This window comes from Solenopsis invicta, chromosome 5 (assembly GCF_016802725.1).
Source record: "Solenopsis invicta isolate M01_SB chromosome 5, UNIL_Sinv_3.0, whole genome shotgun sequence".
In the NCBI taxonomy this organism is placed as follows: Eukaryota; Metazoa; Arthropoda; class Insecta; order Hymenoptera; family Formicidae; genus Solenopsis; species Solenopsis invicta.
Genome location: NC_052668.1, coordinates 20497924 through 20522320, shown reverse-complemented (window position 1 = coordinate 20522320; position 24397 = coordinate 20497924). Strand labels below are relative to the sequence as shown.

The window sequence follows — 24397 nt, the reverse complement described above, 5'->3', positions numbered from 1 at the left end:
AAGCGTAATTGATTTTGATGCTACATAACCGGTCTATTCTCTGTGTAATTTATAGTTAAAAATTTTAATAAAACATGGGAGTATTCATGGTAAAGGAAACTCCGAAAAAACAGACTTTTGATTAAATCCCGCGAGGCCCTCGGGCTAAATGTTCGTTGTTCGACAAGCGCTTTCTTCGTGAAACTGCTTATCGTTGGCGAATCCCGACGATCGAAATTGCTGCACAGCTTACCGCACGTATTTATTCAGTCGTCAGCTAAATTCAATTTTCGTTGGATATCATCTGGTTGTTTTTCTTTGCGTAAAATAATCTTTACTACAATCTCGTACGAAGAAACAGAGGAGTAGTATTATTTAAATTTAAAATAAACTTTTTTTACGAGCTTTTGCTTAATTCATATATTATTTCATATATTATAAAATACAGGTAGTAAATTGTCATAATTCTCGATACAGAAATTTTTATCTTTAATATCTTTTGCGCGATGCAGTTTTATAACGTTATAACATTTATAACATTATCTCTGCGCAGATTGAAAACAATATTTCCTCGCTCGATTATTTTGTGAGTTGAAGTATTATCGTGCAAAAATGTTATCGCGTAAAAATATGTTGTCGCCTACTCGAGTGAATTAATGAAGTTCAAATCGATAAGACGGGGACGATACCGAATATCCTTAAAGTAATACGGTACAACGACGTTACTTTTTTTAGTACGTTTACAATTCTTGGCGCCATTCAGTCATATAATTAGCTGCAACTCGGTTAACGAGGAACATTTTTGATATTATGTTACTATGCGTGCAGTGCAGACTGTCCGTTGAATGGATATGCATAATATTCATTTATCACGATAATTTATCTTTGCGACTCATTCTTTTTCGCGTAATGACCATAATGAACGTGACAGGTATGCTTGGCGCCAGTAATCGCCGCTATTGTAAATAACGATCATAATTACTGTTTATTGGTAGCTGCGTAAGCGAGACTTGCCATCATAATTTCCAACTATTCTCAAGGTTCATCACGTATATTTTCCACCGTGTAGCGTGCTCGCGTTATCCTCTAACAAGTATAAAAATTAATGCATCAAAGTGTCTCATTTCCCTCCGTTAACCTTGGAGTGCTAATACTGTGAAAGAATTTTCACTCAAGCTAATTTAAGCTCAGTAGTTTTTATTATTAAAATTTTGACAGTTTAAAATCACATTTAATACGATTTTATTTTAGGATTAGCAATGTTTTTTTGGCTAAATTGGTATTTTTTGGTAAAAAAAAACAATGAAAACTAAATAATAAATGCAAAACAGATTTATACATGTAGATAACTTTTTAATTCTGTTACTATTATGTTTCTCTCATTAAACTAAGGATTAACATAAAATTTACTAGCATTTACATTTGCAAAACGTTTGTTAAAAAAAAAGATAGTATTTCATAACTTTCATAAAATTTTATTATTATCACTTTACTACATTACTATTGATTGATTTCTTTTTCCTTTATAGTGATTAGTATGATGTATAAAATATCTTTTTGCATAAAGTTATATAAATATATTTTAGTACATTATGACATTAATTATTTGTAGCGTTCCATGTTAAATCCAAATGAGCCTGCACGAGTTAATGTAACGTAAATTAAAATTAATGTAATATTATGATCAAGTGTAACTTTGTGCTCTTTTTCATTTCAGGACGAAAGACTGCTTGGACATTATCGAGGAAGCAGGATCGTCAATATGGTGAGGAATGCACACTGATCGCTGTCGAGATTCTCGATCAACTCGTGGATCTTGAATTGGCGCGCGTTCGGTACAGTCGATGGAGTCGTCTGGTGTGACGAGCCACCGGTAGTGCCGTGGTGCCAATCTTCCAGCAGTCGGCTGATATATATCGCGTACGTACGTGCGTGCGTGTGGTGCGTTCTCTCTGTCTCGTACGCCCACGAAGTGTCCCGAGCGGCTACGGGAGGGTCAAGCGAACGCCGACGCCGACGCCGACGCCGACGCCGACGCCGACAAACGTTGAATACGAGCAACGTCGAGAGAGAAAGAGAGAGAGAGAGAAAGAAAGAAAGAAAAAAAAAGGGACATCTTCGAACGACCGTCGTCGAACTTGTGGTCGCATTGACTCTCGAGCCCTCCGTTCGTGCATACGTTCGCGAGAGAGTCGAAGAGCAGCAGGCTGTCGGCGCGCGAGAGCTCGTCGTATCGACAGCGAAGAGATGCGACCCCTTTTACTCTGAATTCGCGGAGAAGGCTAGAGAGTCGTTTTTCCCATCGGGCGGGAACAAGTCTTTCATTCTCTGCCGGTGTGACGATGAAGTCCTCGGCCGCGTGTTACGCGCGCAGATTTGGCGGCGTGACGTTTGACGAGAACGAATCGAGCATTGTTGCACCTTTTCTTTCGGAGGCTAATTCTACCACCTGCCACTGCCATTGTCCGTGTGATGCGTTCGAGAGAGACGACGGCGCGTCGTCTCTGTCGACGGCGTGCGATCTTTGCGAGCGTCTTCGTGGTCAAACGGGCAGATGCTACGATTCGGTGGACCGGGTGGACCGGGTGGACGCCACCGAATGGACGGGGGACAGTCACGCGGCTGATCGATCATCGAGACGGAAAAGCGATGAGAACGATTTGTCGGTGAACGACTCGCGAGTGACCGTTGAAAAACGCGACAGAACTTTGAAGTGCGATAGAACTCCGCTCCGCGAATCTTCCGCGAGATGTGCTTCGAGCGTAGTGCGGTGGATCTTCGCGGCCAGATTCTACGCCGATTTCAAATCGATTGAATGGCGAAGGTTTCTCTGGATCGTTCTCTTCATATTCGCGATATGCAACCTCGCAGCAGCGAACAACATCGCCATCGGCCCTAGCAGAAACAAAGGTGAGAATCTCGCTTTTGACTCTTTGATGTCTGTCTCTGTCAATCTTACCGTTTAACTTTAATCGCGCTATTCAACCTTTACTTTCATTCTTATAACTAGAAAAAAATTAAGAGTTAAACCGAGATCAAAATTAATTTGGATTGACGGATATAAGTAGGATCTAAATCCTACATACCTAAATCAATTTACATTTTACGAGATTTTATCAAGTTTATTAAGGGAGCTTATTTTAATTTCTTGCTTTCAGTACCATTTCTACGGAAACCTTTTTATTCGTTCTAAAAAAATTTTTTTCAAGTATAAAAACTATAAATTTAGAACTTGGTAAATTTATTCCTTGATATTTGAATATTCTTTACTTTTCTTCGAATATTAGGAAAGATATTTTTAGCCATTACTTGCAAATCTGTATCAAATAAAATCATTATTCATGATTCACCATGATTCAAGATGCATAAATTATCTGAAATAAAATTATTAAAAAAATGTTTAATCTATATAAATATAGGTCAATCTGTAATCAAATTATTAATATGTATATTTCTCTATAAGCATGTTTAATGCTGTGTTTATAAATTATGTTATAAGGTAAATGACATAATTACACTGATAGTGTCTCAAACACTGGAAATTTGTTCTCATTCTCGTTTTTTTTTTTTCTAATTAGAAAATTCAAGTTTTTAATGAAACGTTATAATAAGTAGACTTGTTAAGGATTCAAGTAAAATTAAATACACACAATTATGTAATAATGTAATTTATATGTTTAAAAAGCGCTTCAGGTTGAATTTCCAATATTTGGAACCTTGTCAATAATTAAATTGGGTTATTTACCCCATCGAGCACACAAATTGATCTGTGCAAAGAAGGAACAAAAAATGCGCATTTTAAGTGTGGATCAGCTTGCTATGCTATTGGCCGAACTTCCATATTATGTTTACGTAAAGGTTCAGAAATCTCCAAAGAGCGAAGCAACGCGAGCTGTATTGTTAGATCATGTATAATGCAGCACAAAGCAGCAAATCAGACGAGACTTCTTTGCTTAAAACTTGAGGATTATGAGATGCGCATATTTACTCCAAAAAGAATCTGGTTTTTGTTTAACTTACGACTCTCTGATGACTGATTCAAGTAAAATTTTTCAAAGATACAATTCAAAGAAAAAGGAAAACTTTGCTTTAGTTTACTCGCGTTAAACTTCAATTACGCGTGTACACGGAGAGAGTTTTCTCTTAAAATTTGATCTTAAAATCATGGTAGTCGTGGGACAACATGGACTTTAAAGAATGTTACTTTTAATGTTACTTTAAAATTTAAAGTTTAATTAAAATTTATTTGATAAAATTTAATAAAATTTTAGTAAAATTTACCTAAATTTCATCAAAAGTAGTAAATTTCTTCAAAGTCCGTATTGTCTCACGATTATCATGATTTGAAGGCCAATCTTTCCAATCCTAAGAAAAAATTCTCTCCTTGTACACTACTCGAAGAGACTTGAAAAGATTGCGTTCACTTATATACATATAAGTCGGCAATGTCGCAAGAATCCGCGTAAAAAAAAAGTCTGCTTTTATACGATAACGTAAACTTTTCGTGTCACAAAATGGTCCAATTAACGATGCTGACACGTGATGCGTGTGTAGCACAATGTGAAAAAGAAATTAATAACAGATAACATACAGAGTTGCACATTTGACAATTTCTTTATTCACTTTACCAACCGCTTATCGGCTACTAATCGATTCTATAAGAAAATTTTTACATTTGTTCGATCGCTTAAATGTGAACAACTGACATTTCGAGGAAAGTGATACTTTTTTGGCGATATCTAAACTAATCTGAGAGGACAGCACAAATATTTTATGTATCTAACGAGATTTTGCGATTATACTGATTAACACGTCTGTTAGTCTTATCACAAGTTGACCTTTAAGCCATGCTATTAGCAGGTTGGAAAATTACCATAAACGTTTCAATTTTTATCCAGCATTCGTTTATTTATTTTAAACTTTCCACCGATATTCATTGACAATCGATATTACGTTACGCGAAACGTAATATCAACTGATTTTCGCGTCATTAAAATCTATCGCTTAAATGATAATTGATCAATGATTTATATAATGCAACGTACATACATTTCATCAAGTACATACTATCTAAAAATAATAAACGGGGTTAGTAAATTCGTTAATTGCTAGCGGAGATATTTAAATTTTTATATGGGATTAACGTGGCACTCGTTAGAGGTTGAGAATAATGCCAAAGGAAGAGAAGGAATGAATCGCGGACGAGTATGTTTTAGAATTGCATCCTGGAGGTTATCGCGACTGGTTTTATATTCCGTTTCCCCTCAGACTCTACCGTTCATTCCTAGAAGCCTGAGTTCACCTACGCGTAAGCCTGTTTTGCGATACATAAAGTCCCGACGATGCGAGCGCGCCTAAGGTGCACGTCCTCGTAATGACAATTTAGCACGTACATGATTCGCCGAGTGGTTGAGAAGACTTTTTTTAATTACGATGCCTCGCCGCTCCACCGGGATGATGTATCAAATTATTATATTCTCTTTTTACGATCGATGGTAAAGAATTTCTAAGCATCTCTAATAATATTAAATAATACACGTAACGTAGTAAATTCCTTGAGTTTTCTCTCTGTCGAAAGAACCACAAGTTTAAGTTTGTAAAATAGATCTGGATTAAATTCGCTTAACCTTGAATTGCTACTCGAATTTTTCTTACATCAACTGCATTACAAAATTTATCCACATTAAGAATTTTTTTTTTTTTACTTTTTTATAAATTTATAGATTGCAAGGTGTTAAAAAAATTGAATACTACTTTAAGTAGTGAACAAAATTTGAACAAATTAATAACAAAAATTATACTAAACTTAAATTAGCATTTGAGTAAAAATTTACTGCTCACACACATAATAATACTCTAAAGTTCAAAATAATTAGGGTAGAGAAAAAGATGGTGAAAGAATTACGAAGATACATACTACTATTGCATATGTATGTAGAGAGTCTTTGATACACCGAAAAAATTATATTCTCGAAATAAAATTGATCTTGCTTATCATCTTATAAAAATTAAGAATACCTTTGTTAACTTATCCTTTAGAAGAATTCTCTCTTCTACAAGTTAAAAAAATTTTTTAATGCCTATTTTAGAAGTTGAGAATATACTATATAATTGTTCAGTGTACATTTAATCGTCCACAGAGAGATTTTATAGCGTATTCCGAAAGCCGATTCACGAATCTGGAATGTCGTTCGAGATGATCTTAAAGTGTCAATCATACTCAGCAATGGTTCACAGCCAATCTTTTAATTTCGGGACATTGATGATACATGTTGATGGCTGCTATCAGCAAGTACAATTGGATGTACAATGATGATCGATTAATCAGTTTATCAGATATGCTTATAAGTATTATGTCGTGTCTCGGGCAACCAGATTTCAGGGATCGCAAAATTCTAAAACTGTTTTTAATAAAATATATGATTCAATAGAATACATCATAAGAGAGATGAAAATAAACTTGTTCTATTACACATCTTCTCAAATTTTTTAAATATTCAAACTGAAGTGACTTTTCTTTATGATTAATTTATTATTAAAACACATTAAGAACGTACATTGTAACAATAAATTTATTTCAAAAGTGTATTTAAAAAAATTCTCTAATTTTGGAATTTTGAATTAAGTTGTTGGAATTCTTAGGGAATTTTTTTATTAAAATAAATTGAAAGGAATTAGGCTTGGAAAAATCTTTTACTAAATTTTAAGAGTTACCCTGATTAAGCTTGTATCACGAAAAATATTTTCTGACTTGACATTTTCTTGAAATATTTCAAGGACGATAAACGCGTTTTATGCCACAGTCCCAAAATTCTCATACAGCATAGTCGTTGAGAAAAATGTTTTCTTACTGCACTGATCTTTGAAGATGGAATTTCCTCATTGCTATCGTCTTTCGTGTTATCGGCATGGCTAATACTATTCTTATTATTTTTTTTCTACGATCAGAGTTATTCTGAATGACAATGAAGATCAGTTGAAGTTGACAAAGTCGAAAAAGTTTTATTTAGATACCGGGACATGTTTCGTGTTTAGATATGAAAAGAGCGTCGTCTATCCCTTCCTTTTTCTTTTTTCTTGCAAAGATCTCTCCTGGTCAAAAGTCGATTTAATTCAGCGGTATATTTCCTCAAAATAGTAGGTATTATCGTTAGATGAAGAAAGAAGAGAGAAAAGCAGCAGCCGAGAAAATGAGAGAGCGAAAGAGAAAGAGAATAAAGGAAACGAAAGAAAATTCAAGGGAAAATGGGATACGAGGAGAGAGAAAGAGAACAGACAAGAGCTGCATACTCCGCCACAAAAAAAGCGAGCTACTTCGTCGAAAACAACAGAACCGATGGCATTCCTGCGATGCGCAAAATACCTGGACCCTCAGTCTTCTCAGTTTGCACCGCGTCATCTCCCTTTTCTCCTCTCTTTTGTCCCCTTTCTCTCTCTCTCTCTCTCTCTCACACACACACACACACACACACACACACACACACACACACACACACACACACACACACACACACACATCGTCGAATCGAGTCAAAAACACTTTTGTGCATTTTCCGCACCATATCTACTCGATATGGTAACCGTCTTTTAACTCCATATCAAGTTGCCATCGGATGGGCCAAATGGCAAGTTACTGTTACATTTACCTCTTCTATTAGTTTTAATTAAAGTAGAGTGAACAAGGGAACTATGTGCTGCAGTGACGGCATAACTGAACATTGGTCGTTAACGTAGATTAAAGTAAACAAGCAATGTACATTTATATTAATTATACATGTATATGTATTTGTGTCACTGTTTAGTGCGTAATAATGGAAGGCAAGCATGTTTTTTCCGAGCATTTTTCTTAATCTATTATAACATGTAAGAAAAAATATTTTCTATAGTTGATTTATTTTTAATTGTTTATTTGATTTACATTTTACGTAACGAAGAGGAACGTCCGGAAAAACCTGTGCACAACTAGTGAATAGAGACATATTATCTCGATCATTTTTATTCGAGCGGAATCAAGCATCGACAGTAATCAAGGTTAACATAATTTGTACAATATATAATTAATAATAGTAAGGATTGTGCAATTGCATAAGAGAGAAATTTATTTGGTATTTGTGAATACAATTGAATATAAGTAAAAAATCGTAGTTAAAAACACCATTTTTATAGTTATTTATAATTATTATTACCATAATATTTTAGTAATATTATTATGTACAATGACTAATTATACAATGTATAATTTATAATCATTTTCAGTCTCAAAATATTAATTAAAGTTTCACAACTTTGTGTTTTCTTACGTATCTATCGTATGTCAGGAAAAAAATTATCATACTTGTGCAATGAATGGTTAGATAAAGAGTTAAATTAGAAGATAAAGTTTTTTGTTTCATAAAAATTTAACCTTTTGAATTTGTTTGTGTAAGAATTATCTGAATCTGCAGATCGGTAATATGTTTTCGACTGTGGCATTAATAAATTTGTCTCAGGGCGACATTTATAGACGTTTATTTTCTGATAAATAAAAATTTCTTAAACAGTAATACGTTATATCGGACTGACGAAATTAAAACGCGAGAATAGAAGGCCTGTGTCAGTCACAGCGGTTCTTGGTGCAGAATAATAATTTTTAATTTTTACAATTTCCAAAAATTTCTTATTTATATGCAGATACATGCGCGCAGACGGGTATAAATAAGCAATCTTTATTCTTTACGAATACCAATCCTTGCTCGCTCGCATTTAGCCGACTTAATGGAAAGTGCTTTACTAGCTACGCGCTAAAGGAAGGAGCTGTCGAGATTGTACGCGGAAGAGAGAGCGAAGGAATGAAAAGGACGGTCTAAAGGAAGCTCGGAATAGAAGGGACGAGTAAGGTTGATGTAATTAAGGTGTGTCAGTTCGAATATTAAGTGGCATACCTCTTCACGGTAAGGGAAGACAGAAGTCGTTTGATGACACGATAACGATATCCGTGCTCTCTCGAAAGGCTAACGGAGCATTGCGCAAGATGCGACGATTCGTATAAATATATTTGTCTATCACGAACGTATGAACTAGTCGGATTTACGTTATGTAGCAAAAATCACTGCAACATAGACATTTATATCCATTTCCATCAATGTAGATAAACGGTTACTCCTTTACTTATTCTTAATCTTTTTCTGGTTGTAAGAATTAGAAAAAAGTAAAGAGTTAAAGTTATCTCCAAAGGGTCCAAAGAGTTAAAACAGTGAGTCCACCTTGCAACCTTATAAGGTAGAAAAGAGCGTAAAAAGTTATTAATTTTGTAGGTGAATTTTCATGCAGAGTAGCGTTAATGCAAGAAAGATACGAGTAGCACTCAAGGGCCGAGTTAACTTTTCAGCCGTATTGACATAGTTAAAAAGTTGCGAGAGTTTACGAGAGAGGGGAATATACTCGTACTTGGCAAAGCAAAAGGCGGGACCTTGAAATTATCGTTAGGCGTGGTAAGGCTCCCGCCTTGATATTGCGGAGGACTGCGGAATGCCGCAGAAATGCTTGCAGAAATTTCAATCGCGAAGATGCAAAGATGCAAAGATGCTTTAGGGCGGGCGGGTGCAGCCGGCTTTGGGATCAGAAAAGAGAGTGCGAGTTGTCTAGACGAGGACTTCCGGCATGTACGGGAGGGAGGTCACGTTGACCTCCGGCGCATGTTGCACCTGGCGCTACGAACACCGTGCACTTTACGAAGCGTTCGCTGCGTCGTAAAGACGCGCCGCGCGGTGTGTCAATAAGATTTACGACGTATCTTCAATGCGACTACCGTGGGCGTATGCAAAGACATTGACGAGTTTAATAAATTTATCGCCGTTCTCTCGTGTGCGCCGCCATCGAAGCTCATCGGGATTCAAACGACACGGGGGAAAGCGCGAAACGTAGCTATTTTTAGAGCTATCGAGTCGTGTCTTATGAACGTATTTCGCGCGGAAGACACGGCCACGACTCTCTCACTCTCTCACACACACACACACACACACACACACACACACACTCTCGCTACGCTCGCACAATAGCGCAGCACAAAACACGATGGGCTCTGCGCGGCTGGTTCCAGTGGCGCCACACAAGCCGATGGCTTCCGGCTTTTGATGAAACCTAACGAGCCACAAGCACGAGAAAATGATGAGCCGTTACGTAGCTTATTTGCCTATTTATAGGACTGCGCCATCCGACATTTTTATTCGCATTATTTTCGCCCCTAACGCCTTGATTAACAATTTATTATCGTTACAAGATGGACGATTTTATTAAAAAAAAAACTATTTAATTAGTTTTATTATTACAATATCAGTCATGCAATATATTTCGTTGTAAAAGTGAAAAACTGACGTGTACTTTGTCAGTCTTTCCTTTTTGACTGAATACGGAGCACAATTGAAACCTTGGCCGAATTATCGATCGTGCAACAACGTATCTATGTATAGAAGTCTAAGAGCGGCACAGGACCGTTTCATCTTCCGCATGGACCAATGCTTTTATCTTTTGTCGTTTGAATAATTACGAAATTTCCCAAAGCGATTTCTAAATCGCGCATCATCAATTTTTATACGTCTACTCGCCCATATCGGCGCATGAAATGTATGAAATATGGTAAAATATATTTTCGCGCGATTCTTTGTTGGCTGCTGCGTTGCTCGTTTCTTCGGCCGTATCAAGCCAACCATAACTACGCGGTCGCTTGCCTTTCATGCTGCTGCGCGTCATCTCTGCAGCCGGTTTAATCGAGGACTTTTGCAACAAAGTATCGATCGCGCAGGACGAACTTGCGTGAAAAGAAGCCTGCGAAATAACTGACGTCAAATTTTTGCCGTCATTTTGTTTCATTGTTTCATTTATTGTTTTACTGTTTTATTTATTTATTTATTTATTGTTGCTCGATTGCAGCGCAAATGTGAATATCTTGCCAATTTTATTCGTTAATTTAATCCTGGCCGTTTTATTTATCGACGGAAGCAATTTTATAACAATATATAAATAAAGAGCTACGTTAAGAGAGAGCTGTTGGAGAATGAAACTATTAATGAAATTATCTTTCTTGTATCTGTCTCTTTTTTCTACCGCATAATAAAAAAATATGCGGAAGAAAAAAAGAGAAAGATACAAGAGTAAGAAGAATGTGACGTTAATCATAGTTTTGCAATAAAATATAAATAACAATAATATAAGTAATAATTACACAAAAAATGTTAAGCTTGAATTATCTATTCGTTGAAAGTAAAGATTAATATTTTATATATATATATATAAAACAGCTCGATACGAGAAAATGATTCGAGTAAACAAAGTTAACAGAGCACCAGGCATCTAGAGCATTTTATTCGGGCGACCAATCTTCATTGTACACTATATTGTAGCGGTCATCAGTGGCGTAGACATTTGATTTTTTGCGACGGGGGGTACCCTCATCGATTCGCTTGGCTCGGATAGCCGGTTTAGCTCCTTTAGCTCCGGATATAATGCAACAACCACATTCCACGATCTCGCGTTGATGTTTATAATCTCCTCGGCTCGCGTCGCTGCAGGGTACTATAGAGTACTCCTTGCTCCCAGTTTACAATTGCTAATCCACGTGCGATTTTCCGATTCCAGGATGTACGCGCGAGATGCGAGAATTATCGATTAAAGGGAAAGCACCGCATCGCCGCGCGCTCTCGACAGGACTGTGCGTGCACTTTGTTATGCCGTTTGCAAATTAAAGCTATGCAATTATTAGTTATGGAAAGGAACCGAGAGAAGAGGCCTGTGACCTACGACCATCTGAAATCTGAAATTGCCTCTGTCTGTTACAGAGGGTTACAGAGAGAGAGAGAGAGGGAGAGAGTTACTTGACCATTTCGTCAAGTGTTTGCTGACGTTCTCTGCGATATTTCGCATTAAGGTAGCATACTTGACCGCGACGCGACGTATCACGCTTCCTTGGGCGCGACACGTTCGTCGGGATCGAAGAGCCTCGTTATGTCTGGGTCGCACAGCCAGCCTTTATCGAGAATACAAAGTAGCAATCAGTCGAGACGGAATTGCCGTGGCGTGAAGCGGCGCGGAGCGGAGCGGCGCGACTCGTCGCATCTATATCGAGTCGAGTATGGGCCGGACCCTGGCCCTGGCCGGGCCAGACAGACCAGGCCGCGTTGAGGAATGCCACAGGGTAGCATCGTACGAATGTGATAGTGCACACGCAGATCCCTTCCCCCGATCACATCGGTACACATTCGGTCTATGTATAGGACATCCAAGTGCTGCGCGGCCTTTAGGTGAATGGCTAAGTAACCTTGAGGAGAGTGTTTGGAATGCGCCGTCCGTTGCAACTTCTTAAGTAGGCTACCCAGAAGCGATGAGAATCCCGAAGCCAAACCGTCCCTTTGTACAGCGCGCGCGCGTTGGCTGCGCTGCGCTGCGTTGCGTTGCGTTGCGTTGCGTTGCGTTACGTTACGTTGCGTCCCGGGTGCAACGCGCGACACGCGTGTTGCCACCTTGCAATTTCGTTGCGCTACCCCCCTCTCGCGCTTCCCCACGTTATATTTCCTACCGCTGCGCGCTGTGAAATACGATCGACAGCGTTTCACGGAAGGAGAGTTTCGCTGATTCTTGACTTTGTTAAAAAGCGGAACCCGGGAGGGTGTTAAGCGAAAAATGTACAATCGTGTCCGACGCGCTTGCGGCCGGATCAACGGTCAAATTTCTTCGTAATATTTTCGAGGCATGCCTTTTCGCTTACATAATTAATCTTTTGGTTCAACGCTCGCTTCATGCTTGCAAGGAACGAGAGAAATCGGTGAATTTCCACCCGTCACGGAAATACCCTCGTAAACGCGAGCACACGCCGAACACTTTGAGGCTTTAAAGCACGTTACTCGGTTGCACGGGATAGACATGGACGTCGTCCATGGTCGTCCATACTTTGTTTCTCTATATCTACATTTACATGCGCATTTGTCTTGTGTTAACCAGTCATTACTATTCGCAAAAGAGTCGTCGGGCCGAGCTAGTAATTATTTGTAATTGGTAATTGTTTATACGATGACAAGACGGTTAAAATTAGAAACAAGATAACGCACGCGTTAAAGATAGACAAAATTTAAACACGCGACGTAGGACTCAACTATTTCTCTATTTCCTCCCTGTGATCATTTTTAAGTTTCTCCGCAAATACACTTTTCTTTTGCTTTTTTTTTCTTTGTGTCATTGTCAAATAGTTGGATTGTTTTTATAATACAATCTCCAGATCGGACAACTCTTACGACAATTACGTTGTTATTCCACTTTGATGATCCGCATTGCTTACGCATTATACGCACGTAGATAGTACGCTAGCCGTTGTTGTACGCATGCACCGCGTCGTACAATTCGTTATGAATGAAACCTTTGCATCTTGTACGGCTTCGCTCCGCGCCGCTCTGCCTCGCCTCCTTTCGTCTCGCTTCGTCGCCATCGACACCGCTGGTTTCAGCATAGCTTTGTCGGCATAGCGAAATGTTACGCCTTCTCGTATGATGTTACACGGAGTAATTATGTGATACCACATAATTAATTGTGTTTCCCAACTCTGTCTACGATAACGTTGAAAATTTATGAAAATTACAAATCGTCTATTCTGTTTCACGAGGCTTCTTCCTTTTTATTTAGGGACAAGTCGTATAATTGAGATCAAATGAATCGATCATTGTGTTGTAAAATAACACAAAAAAATTATATGACAACCTGAAAAAAACGGTTCTAATTTTTAGAACTGTAGTTCTAAAAATAATAAAAAAATGTGAGATATATTATTTTTTTCACTAGAATTCAATTTTTTTCTAATGTTAAAAAAATATATAAAAAAGGAACAATTTAAATATACAAAAATATATAGATATCAATATTCGAAAGAATATTTTAAAGTTGTTTTTGTATTTTTTAATAGCAAAATAAAATTTGCATGAAAAATGTTAAAATTGGTAAAAAGTACTACACCCTTTCCTCTCTTATCTAACTTTTCTGATTCTTAATCTCAATTTTAGCAAAAATTGACTTGTATTGTTTTTTTTTTTTTTCATTGGTACACGTAATTTTGTAAAAAACTTTGGATATTTTTTCAATGTCGTTTTTCAATTAAAAAATGGAAAATATAAGTATACACGAATGAAATTATGAATAGAATGATAAATGAGATGAATAACCGGTTTTCCGTTACTTCGTTAATTGACAATTCTCAGTGACGAGTGACAGCAAACAAATGTGTAATGAAAACATTGCCAGTGCACCTGTCGACAATGGTTTTTACTGTATTTAAACGTATGCTTTGATCACGCATTTTGGCAACGTGTGTTGCCAAAAACTACACTGGTAGCTTAGGCAAGACGTGGTTTTTGACGATGTATACAATATTTCGTCTAGACAATTCACAGCTAATTCCTGTAGGATAGTGGCACGCCGTCAATTATTCTCAAGTACAAAATAATTTATGCATTTGGCTCCGCTTATCGTTGCTGATAACGCTATTCTTCATTATTCCTCGAAATTATTTATATTAATGCAACATATTCTTGCGGACAAACTGTTGTCGTGTGAGAAAAGTATCCTTCCAAAGTGTCGATTCGTTTGTTGAAAAAGTTATTTATCACGAGATCATTCCGATCATTTCCAAAAGAAAGCTTAGAGAACACGAACGTTGCAGGTACGATGAAATTATCTCGATAAAGCGATCCTGACAACGATGCAGTTCGCGCGAATAATAGTGGAGGAGTGCGTCTCCTCCTGTTTATTTCGACAGCAGCTGGCGCGGCGAGTATTTTTAGCGTTGAAATCGAGCACGTCGACTCGACAACCTTCCGTTAGCCCGTCGTTCCAATACGACGATTAGTGAAACGCGAGGAAGCGAGCCGCGGTTTAATGCACCAGCTTGACTTGCTGCACGCTGATGCAGCCGCGTGCCAGACATGATTCGGTATTGGAGAACACGCTCGCAATTGTAAAAATTACATCCTACTAATTTCTTATTTTTGATTTTTACCTGATTAATACGGAGCGATTTTACATAGAAAAAAAAAGGCTATTTTGCTTTAAAGTATCTAAAAATTTGGCAGAATACAGATCTAAAAATAATTTTGTTAGACCATCCAAATAATTATGTCAAATTGAACTTAATTATATCAAATTGATTGTTAGAATGTCAAAACTTTTTCTAGCATTTTATACTTACTTACCTCATAATAAATTATTTATCTTTTTTTAAATCATCAATAATTATAAAAGATGAAGGCAATATTATTTAAAATATAAAGCAATATTTTTTTACTTTTTGTTTATAAAATTTTACAAGTTTTTAACAAGAAGAACTAAGTTTCAGCAACAAATTATTTAGAAAAAATTACATTTTAAATAGGAATAACTGTTCAATTATCTTAAAAATTCTGAAAATTTAATAATAAATGATCGCTAATAAATGATTTTAAAAAGATGGACACGATTTAATGGCATCGTACAGTCATTTTTTCAAACACTCTGTTGAGCTGTTAATAACAGTCTGTATAGCAATTATTTACTCAAATTGTGTAGCGTCACATTATTAATTTCGTCGGTATGGTTTCCTCTGTTACAGTGTGCCAAAGTATAGACATAAGAAATAACGTGAACGAGTTCTCAAAACTAAAGGGATGCCAAGTGGTCGAAGGCTTCGTACAAATTAGCTTGATCGATCGAGCGGAGCCATTGGACTACGCCAATTTCAGCTTTCCCGAACTGGTCGAGATCACTGATTTCCTTCTTTTGTACAGGTATGATTATTTGCAAATTATTCAGTATCAGATTTATATCATTTATAACATAGCTTTAAAAAGATATTGTGTGTGTGTGTGTGTGTGTGTGTGTGTGTGTGTGTGTGTGTGTGTGTGTGTGTGTGTGTGTGAGATATTGTGTGTGTGTGTGTGTGTGTGTGTGTGTGTGTGTGTGTGTGTGTGTATCCTTATACTTTTTAACCTTGCATTCGTTTACTCGTATTTTTCAGGGTAAACGGACTGAAAACCATCGGCCAGCTGTTTCCAAATCTGGCGGTCATTCGCGGTAATTCTCTTATTATGAATTACGCTCTCATGGCATTCGAGATGATGCATCTTCAGGAAATTGGTCTTCATTCCCTGACAAACATTCTACGTGGATCTGTGCATTTCGAAAAGAACCCGATGCTCTGCTTTGTCGACACGATCGACTGGGATATCATCGCCAAAGCTGGAAATGGAGAGCACTTTATAAAGGTAAGTACCTTCGATTTTTTACCTCGGTGCAACACTTAAATAGAGATAGGGTATTATTAGCAAGATTCGATAGGTCAAGATAAGAGTAAGTTTATCTAAGACTCGAAAGACCGGCGTACACCGTCGATAGTCCTATCTTTGCTCCGTGAATAATTCGTATTGACAACGTCCAACGGGCATCAAAATGGTATAAAGCTGATTAATAAACAAAATAATTTAATATCATTACACTTTCGAATAAGAAAGAATAATATTTTAATCAAATCCGTGTGAAAATTAAATGAAAAATCAATTAATTGACACAATATTAGTTTTATATTATTTTTCTTAAACAGTTATTTATTGGTGATCGTTCAGCGACTGGCGCAGTGATCCTGGTAACTTATAATAATCGATAATCTAAGTTTCTCTTTTAAAAAAGAGCGCGAATTTCTAGTCACACTCACAATCAGTCACACTATTTGGACCAAACAGGAATATCTACCGCAACGCGCGTGACTCGTCATAGTTGTCATGCTTCACAGCGTCTTTCTTATCAATGAATTGTTAAGAGACAAGAAATCTAAAGCGGAAATGGTTGAAAAAATAACTTGATTCATTTTACAATGAATGTGCAGTGTGCAAAGTAATGCACCGTGGAAATTTGGTATAATAAAACTGAGAAATGACGACGTAGTAGTGACAATACGCTTTGCCATAATACAATACAATATACATGTACCTTCTGAAACAATCGAATCACTTTAGCATCGTATGAGTAAAGCCATGCGATCACCGCATATCTACAACTAAATAATACGAATACAACGTAATACATGTCTATAGTGTTAGCATTATTTATGCGTAAATTTTTTTTACTCGTTTGATCATCGACTTTCTTTTTTTGAGTTATGCCCATAGAAGTAGTACCGAATATTTTGTGAAAAGTGTATCGTTGCGAGAAACGATACACTTTTGATCATCGAATATGAGCCTTTCGCAATGTGTTTTTTGACCTTTGTATTAGTTTCGACGTATAGTATAGTATAGTATTGTTTCTTAGTTCTCTTTTTTTTCTTACATATATAGTTTCCACGCGGTAGCGAAAAAGAATTCCTATAATCTACTTAAAAAAACGTCATTTCTTTTTCCTAAAATACATAGAGGTTGCACTTCGTTGATTCGCTTAACACTCGCAAAAATATATTTACAACTGATACATATACGGGAAAAACATTTTTCTCGAATACCTAAAAACATAGCTAGTTACAAATCTGAAAATAATTTTGTTGAACCCTCCAAACAATTATGTAAGACTCAAGCTGGTTGCTTAATTTTGTTTGTAAAATGTCGAAATTATTATCATGCTTATAGTAGCCAAAATAATCATTTTGACGATTGCTCTACAAAATTATTTTCAGATTTATAGCTAAATTTTTAGATGCTTTAGAAAAACCGTTCTCTCTGTGTAAATATAAAATAAAATCAATTGGACGAAAATAGCAATAAAGTGACCGGATTAGATTCTGATAATAAATCTTTATGCACAAGAGGTGTCAAGTTAAAAATGCTAACGTATTTTCATTGCTTCATTATATGCTAAAGTACTTCTCGTGTCGATTTAAGTAGCATGTTTAAGAGTTATAATTTTATAGAGGCGTTTTTACTTTTATATCTTATTGAGTCTGAAACTTCTCGCGATAGCATATAAAAGATAATGAGGGCGCCAGAAACAAATTTAAGAGACAAATTTTGAGACTAATTGCAAGAAAAAATATGCGAAAACGCACAAATACATAACATTGTTTTATCATGTATATGTTTATCATGTATTCACATTTTATTTACAGGACAATAAGCCATCAAACGGTTGTCCGATGTGCCCTAGAAAATGCCCAACAAGACAGACGAAACCCGATCAGAATTTGTGCTGGAATGTACAACACTGCCAACGTAGTAAGTTATGACAATCGATCGATTATATTCGCAATTGTATTGTATCAAGTCGAATATTGAATTGGATCCTTATGAAAATTGCCACGGGCAACAGCGATGTTTAACTTTGGAAATTTTTATTTAAATTTGCTTAGAGAATTTTATTCAATTTTTTATTTCAGATCGTAGAATTTACAGTTGTATATTTTTTCATGTATGTAAATATATCTTATGAGAATGCTTCTATACAGAAAAACAGTATCAAATTAAAATTAATATATGCTATTTAAGAGAACTGGAAAGTTAAGTTGTTTGAAAATTGCATTTATTCTTTTTTTTGTGAATGAACTGAATAAATGTACGAAAATGTTTTGAGAGATATTTGAATAACATGTAAAAAAAAATATATATTGTTAACTTAAATATTTACATGAATATGCGGTAAATCTATAGCTAATGTATATTCTGTTTCTTTCGTTTTACAATAATATCTCGACTTTTGAAAGTCCGACAATCATGACAATTTTTTATTAAAAATTTTTAAAAGGCTCGCCACTATCAGATAAATCTCTATTTGCGTGACTCGCAAGTTATTTATTTAATTCACAAAAAAATGTAAGTTTAGCATTTGATTTTAATGTAACAATTTTGTCTTAATAGTATGTGATCGGAAGTGCGAGGATAGAGCTTGCAACTCTACGGGACAATGCTGCCATCCATTTTGTTTGGGCGGATGCACGGGACCGACAGCCAACGATTGTTCCGTTTGCAGAAACGTGGTAATAAACGGCAAAGAGTGCAAAGACCGTTGTCCAAGAGGCAAATACAAGTTTATGAATCGACGTTGCATCGAAGAATGGGAATGCCGTCAGATGCCAAAGTCGATGTACAAGAATGAAGATGAGATGATAAAGCAGCACCCGTACAAGCCGTTTAACGATAGCTGCGTGATCGAGTGTCCTGCAGGTTACATGGAAAGTGAGGATCATGGCAACGTGTCCTGCCAAAAGTGCGAAGGTCGACAGTGCTTGAGAGAATGCTCTGCTGCGAAAGTGATGAGTATCGAAACGGCACAAAAATTGCGTGGATGCACACACCTCACGGGTAGCCTTGAGATAGAGATACGCGGTGGCAAAAACATTGTAAAGGAACTCGAGGACAATCTAGGCATGATCGAGGAGATAGACGGTTCCTTGAGAATTGTTCGCAGCTTTCCGCTAATATCCCTCAATTTTCTAAAGAATCTGCGCGTGATACGCGGTAACGATTCCGAGAGCAAGTACAGTCTCTCCGTCCTCGATAATCAGAACCTTCAGGAACTCTGGGATTGGAACACGCACAAGAACATCACTATTTTGGCCAAAACAGGACCTGCTAGACTCTTTTTTCATTTCAATCCGAAATTGTGTCTGCACGAGATTGAAAAGTTGCGATTGAAGGCCAACTTGGAAGAATTCACCGATCACGACGTGGCGTCTAATAGCAACGGAGACAAAATCGCATGTAACGTCACCGAGCTGGAGACTCGGGTCACTTGGAGGACACCTGTGGGAGCTATTATTAAATGGACGGCCTTTAAGCATCACGATATCCGGTCTCTTTTGGGTTACGTTGTTTACTTTATCGAAGCGCCTAATCAGAACATAACGATGTACGATGGCCGCGATGCTTGTGGCGGTGATGGTTGGCGAGTGGAGGATGTTTCCGCTGACAGTACGACGCTGTTTGCCAATCAGACACAGAATAGCACTCATACGGACTTACAAGAGCACCTTCATATACTGACTCAGCTGAAGCCGTATACTCAATATGCTTACTATGTTAAGACTTACACCATAGCCACGGAAAGATCAGGCGCGCAGAGTAAAATCACGTACTTTACGACAAAGCCGGATGCGCCTGGTTCGCCCAGAGCTTTATCGACTTGGAGTAATTCTAGCAACGAGTTGGTTATATCCTGGTTTCCGCCGGTTAAAAAAAATGGAAATTTGACGCATTATCGAATTGTTGGCCGTTGGGAACCCGATGATCAGAGTTTTATCGACCAAAGGAATTATTGTGACGAACGTAATTAAAATTATTTAATTTTTTTCAATAGTATATAGTAATACAATGTAATGAAAATTTTTTATTAGTACAAGTATTGATCACAATTATGAGTGCGCACCTATTTTGTGGTTACATAACAGTTTTCACATAACAGTGAAAAATTAATTATTAATAAATTATTACTAATTTTAGCTATGCCATTGCTTGAGACAAAATCACCGGAGGAAGTCGTAGCAGAGGAAGAAAAGAAGTATTTCGAGTTAGAGAAAGAGTTTTCGAAAACCGATTCGTGCCTCTGTTCAGATCGAGAAGTGACGGATCAATCGATGCTTGAAAAAGAAGTTTCCAGTTCGATCGCCTTCGAGAACGCGTTACACAATCAGGTTTATATAAAACGAGCGCAGTCGCGTAGAAGACGCCACACTGATAGTGAAATGTTAATCGCGGCGCAATTAGCCAAAGAGCCCACGTTCAAAAAAGTTCAGGTAAAATTTCATATCATTCTCTATATCCATAATGATTTATTTACTTGATTACTCTATTTACAAATAATAATTTGAAGATGATTATTTGAAGATGAGTATTTTATATCACAAATAAATTGATTATTTCCATTTTGGCAGTAGTAACGTAAAAAGATATTAGTACGAAATGAAACAATATTATATACTTCGATTGATATGCATTTAATTACAGTATTTTACATTGTCACTTAAAATTAAATACTCTCGATATTTTATGTTTAGAATTGGGAAAGCATTAGCGATAAAATGGAGAATGGTTCGGTGTTAGTATTCGAACGAATAATACCTAGCACGAATCTTACTTTTGTCATGAGAAATCTCCGGCATTTTACTGCATACAATATTGAGGTTCAAGCTTGCCGAGAGCTAGATGCGAGTGAATTGAATGATACAAAGAGTAAAAATTGTTCGATGAAGAGTATGAAAACGTATCGTACGTTAGCCATGGAAAACGCAGATAATATTCCACCAAACACTTTTACATTGACTAAATCTGGCGAAAATAACAGTCTCACTATAATTACGTTGTCTTGGGACGAACCGCCTCAACCCAACGGCCTAATAGTCACGTATCAGATTGAGTATAAAAGAATTGATATACAAAATGTAAGTAACATATTTTTTATTAAATATTAATTTTAGTTTTTATTGTATATAGTAATTTAGAGTATATTGGTGTCATCTATAATATAATCTTTCCTGTGTTACACAGATACAAGCAACAGTGGTATGTATCACAAGACGCGACTTTGTCAAACTGGGCAACAGATACACCTTGAAGGAACTTCCTGCCGGAAATTATTCTATAAAAGTACGAGCTACCAGTTTAGCTGGAAATGGCGCGTACACCGAAGTGAAATACTTTTCTATAGAGGAATCTGATACACTTAGTGAATTTTGGATTGTCATCTGCTCGATAATTGGCGTTATGACAATAGTAATCATTTTTTTCATAAGCTACGTAATCAAAAAGAAATCAATGAGAAATGTGCCCAGTATGAGGCTTATCGCAACAGTGAATCCAGAATATGTGAGCACCAGTTACGTGCCGGACGAATGGGAAGTACCCAGAAAAAAAATTCAGTTATTACGAGAATTAGGGAATGGTTCTTTCGGTATGGTATACGAGGGATTGGCCAAAGACGTCGTAAAAGGCAAACCGGAAGTACGGTGCGCCGTAAAAACCGTAAATGAAAATGCAACCGACCGTGAACGAATAGAATTCCTTAACGAGGCTTCCGTCATGAAGTAAGAGGAATTGATTACTTGCTAGCGATATTTTGTATCTCTTTATTTTAGATTCTAATCTATTATAATTTTCACGTTGAAGGGCTTTTAACACTCATCACGTTGTCAGACTACTGGGCGTAGTGTCGCAGGGTCAACCTACATTGGTAGTTATGGAATTAATGGTGAACGGTGATTTAAAAACGTATTTGAGAAGTCATCGACCAGACGTGTGCGAGAACTCCAAACAACCTCCAACATTAAGAGAAATCCTACAAATGGCGGTCGAAATTGCGGACGGCATGTCTTACCTTTCTGCAAAGAAATTTGTCCATAGAGACTTAGCTGCTCGCAATTGTATGGTAGCTGAGGATCTCACTGTAAAGATCGGTGACTTTGGCATGACGAGAGACATATACGAAACTGATTACTATCGAAAAGGATCTAAGGGGCTACTACCAGTCAGATGGATGGCACCAGAAAGTTTGAAGGATGGCGTATTTACCAGTTTCTCTGACGTTTGGAGTTACGGAGTTGTTCTGTGGGAAATGGTAACGCTCGCTTCGCAGCCATATCAAGGCTTGTCGAATGACCAGGTGAGTACGAATTCTGCGAGAAGATAATTTTGGTTGTATTACATGTTTCTCTAAATTATTATTTTGTTGTTCTTAGGTATTACGTTACGTAATTGAAGGAGGAGTTATGGAACGACCAGAAAATTGTCCTGACTCACTGTACAATTTAATGAGACGTACCTGGAATCACAGAGCCACGAGAAGACCTACCTTTATAGACATCGAGACTCTGTTATTGCAAGAAGTTAGTATAGAGGGTTTCGAGAATGTTAGCTTTTATCATAGTCCGGAAGGTATCGAAGCTCGAAATCAAAATAATTCGCATTCGCCACAAAATGACCAGTAAGTATATTTTATATTATTATTATCATTTGCACATTTGAATAATTAAACTATTTAATTGTTTGGTTTTTACAATTTGATTATTTAATTTAAACAGGGATCTAGAAATGGTTGCTTTACAAGATTTACGGGAGGAAGAAATAGAAGGAGAAGAAGATTCGCCGCTGCGTCAAGACTTTGGCGACTTTGCAAGTTTTGAGCCTCGCAGTATTAAAAATAACTTAAGTCCACAATACGAAGTAGATTCGTTCGGCGAAACCTCAAAAGCTACTTCTAATTTCCATGACATGAACTCTACAAAAGTACCCAAAGCTGGATTTGATGAATTCGGCGGTATTTCCGGGGATTCGCTCGTATCTAGTAAGGACACGTTAAACTCGCCTTTTGTAGGCAGCCTTAAATCGGTCAGCTCGCCTTTTATTTATAAGAAAAGTACTTCTCGCGGTAACGTGAGTCAAAGTTCTCTAGGGAAGTCTGCAAGTCCACAGAGTTTGGTTAAGCGAAATTTTCTCGACAGCCCAAATCCGTCTAAGCTTCGAGACGATCCCGATTACGAAAACAGGAGTCTTGAAATCATATCGGGTATCGAAAAGAAGGAGATAATTTCGTTACACGTAGAATTTCCATCGGTAGATGTCATGGACATTCAGATTAACGGTAATAAAACGGAAAATAACAAAAAGCACACGGGCGATTACATGAACAAATCGGAAACGTTGAATAACGGTTACATCGGTAGTACGACCACGTAGCTTCGCTGTACGAAATTTTATCACTTGGAGTGAATCGAATATGAGTATTCCAACAAAAAAAAGGCAGTGTCTGTGCCAAATTTTTCCGAGCGTCCTGGATTATCGTTTTGAATGGATTACATCGAGCAGCATTTTTTTTGTACATGAAAAGGATGTTAGTATGTTCTAGCTAACATACAAGTTATACTCATAAGTCTATATTTTAAACGTCTAGACGTGACTAAGAGTAAACAGGTCCTAACAAACAAGTGGAGTTTCCTTATACGGGTGTTACCATGTCTTAATTCCGTCTCTCTAAATGTAATTAATATCGCTACGCGTGTACAGTTAATTATATATTTGTTGCGCTGCGATGCATGTTGAAAATAAGCAGCGAATATATTTATATCAGATACTGTCTTTTTGAAGTTGTAGTATATATTAATACGGAGAGTTTACTCTATGCTAAAAACGCCATTATCGTGGAGTTATTACAGACGATTGCGATTCAAGTCAGAATCCTCTCCTCTTGAAATTTGGCCCTACATTGTGAGAAACGTGCAGCCGTCTCATCAGCAGTGCACATTATCCATTGACAAGCATGTAGTAACTTCTCTCTACATTAATTACCTAGCGTGTAAGCGTGGATCAAAGAATTAAGCAGGTTTATTATTTATATCCATAGATTTTCATTTTCAGTCGCAAAATGCGCTGTTTTTGCGCAATTTCTGCTGTAATTATACATTGTATAGTATTGGTTTATTTTTTTTCTGAGTTTATAATAAATCTAATAAAAAACCAAA

The 24397-nt window shown here is 37.0% G+C and overlaps 1 protein-coding gene across 3 annotated transcripts in view; it reads left to right on the top strand.

Moving 5' to 3' along the window:
* The window catches only part of LOC105195102 (insulin-like peptide receptor), a 44483-nt gene extending 20086 nt beyond the window's left edge, over window positions 1-24397 (top strand). For 2 of the 3 annotated variants that reach the window (XM_011160339.3, XM_026133454.2), the window contains exons 2-12: window positions 1697-2889; window positions 15581-15755; window positions 15986-16232; window positions 18062-18167; window positions 18807-20213; window positions 20388-20680; window positions 20942-21325; window positions 21432-21967; window positions 22050-22542; window positions 22619-22863; window positions 22961-23615. In XM_011160339.3, the coding sequence (XP_011158641.1) occupies window positions 2322-2889; window positions 15581-15755; window positions 15986-16232; window positions 18062-18167; window positions 18807-20213; window positions 20388-20680; window positions 20942-21325; window positions 21432-21967; window positions 22050-22542; window positions 22619-22863; window positions 22961-23615 (5109 nt within the window). In that variant the 5' untranslated portion in view covers window positions 1697-2321. 3 annotated transcript variants of the gene reach the window in all.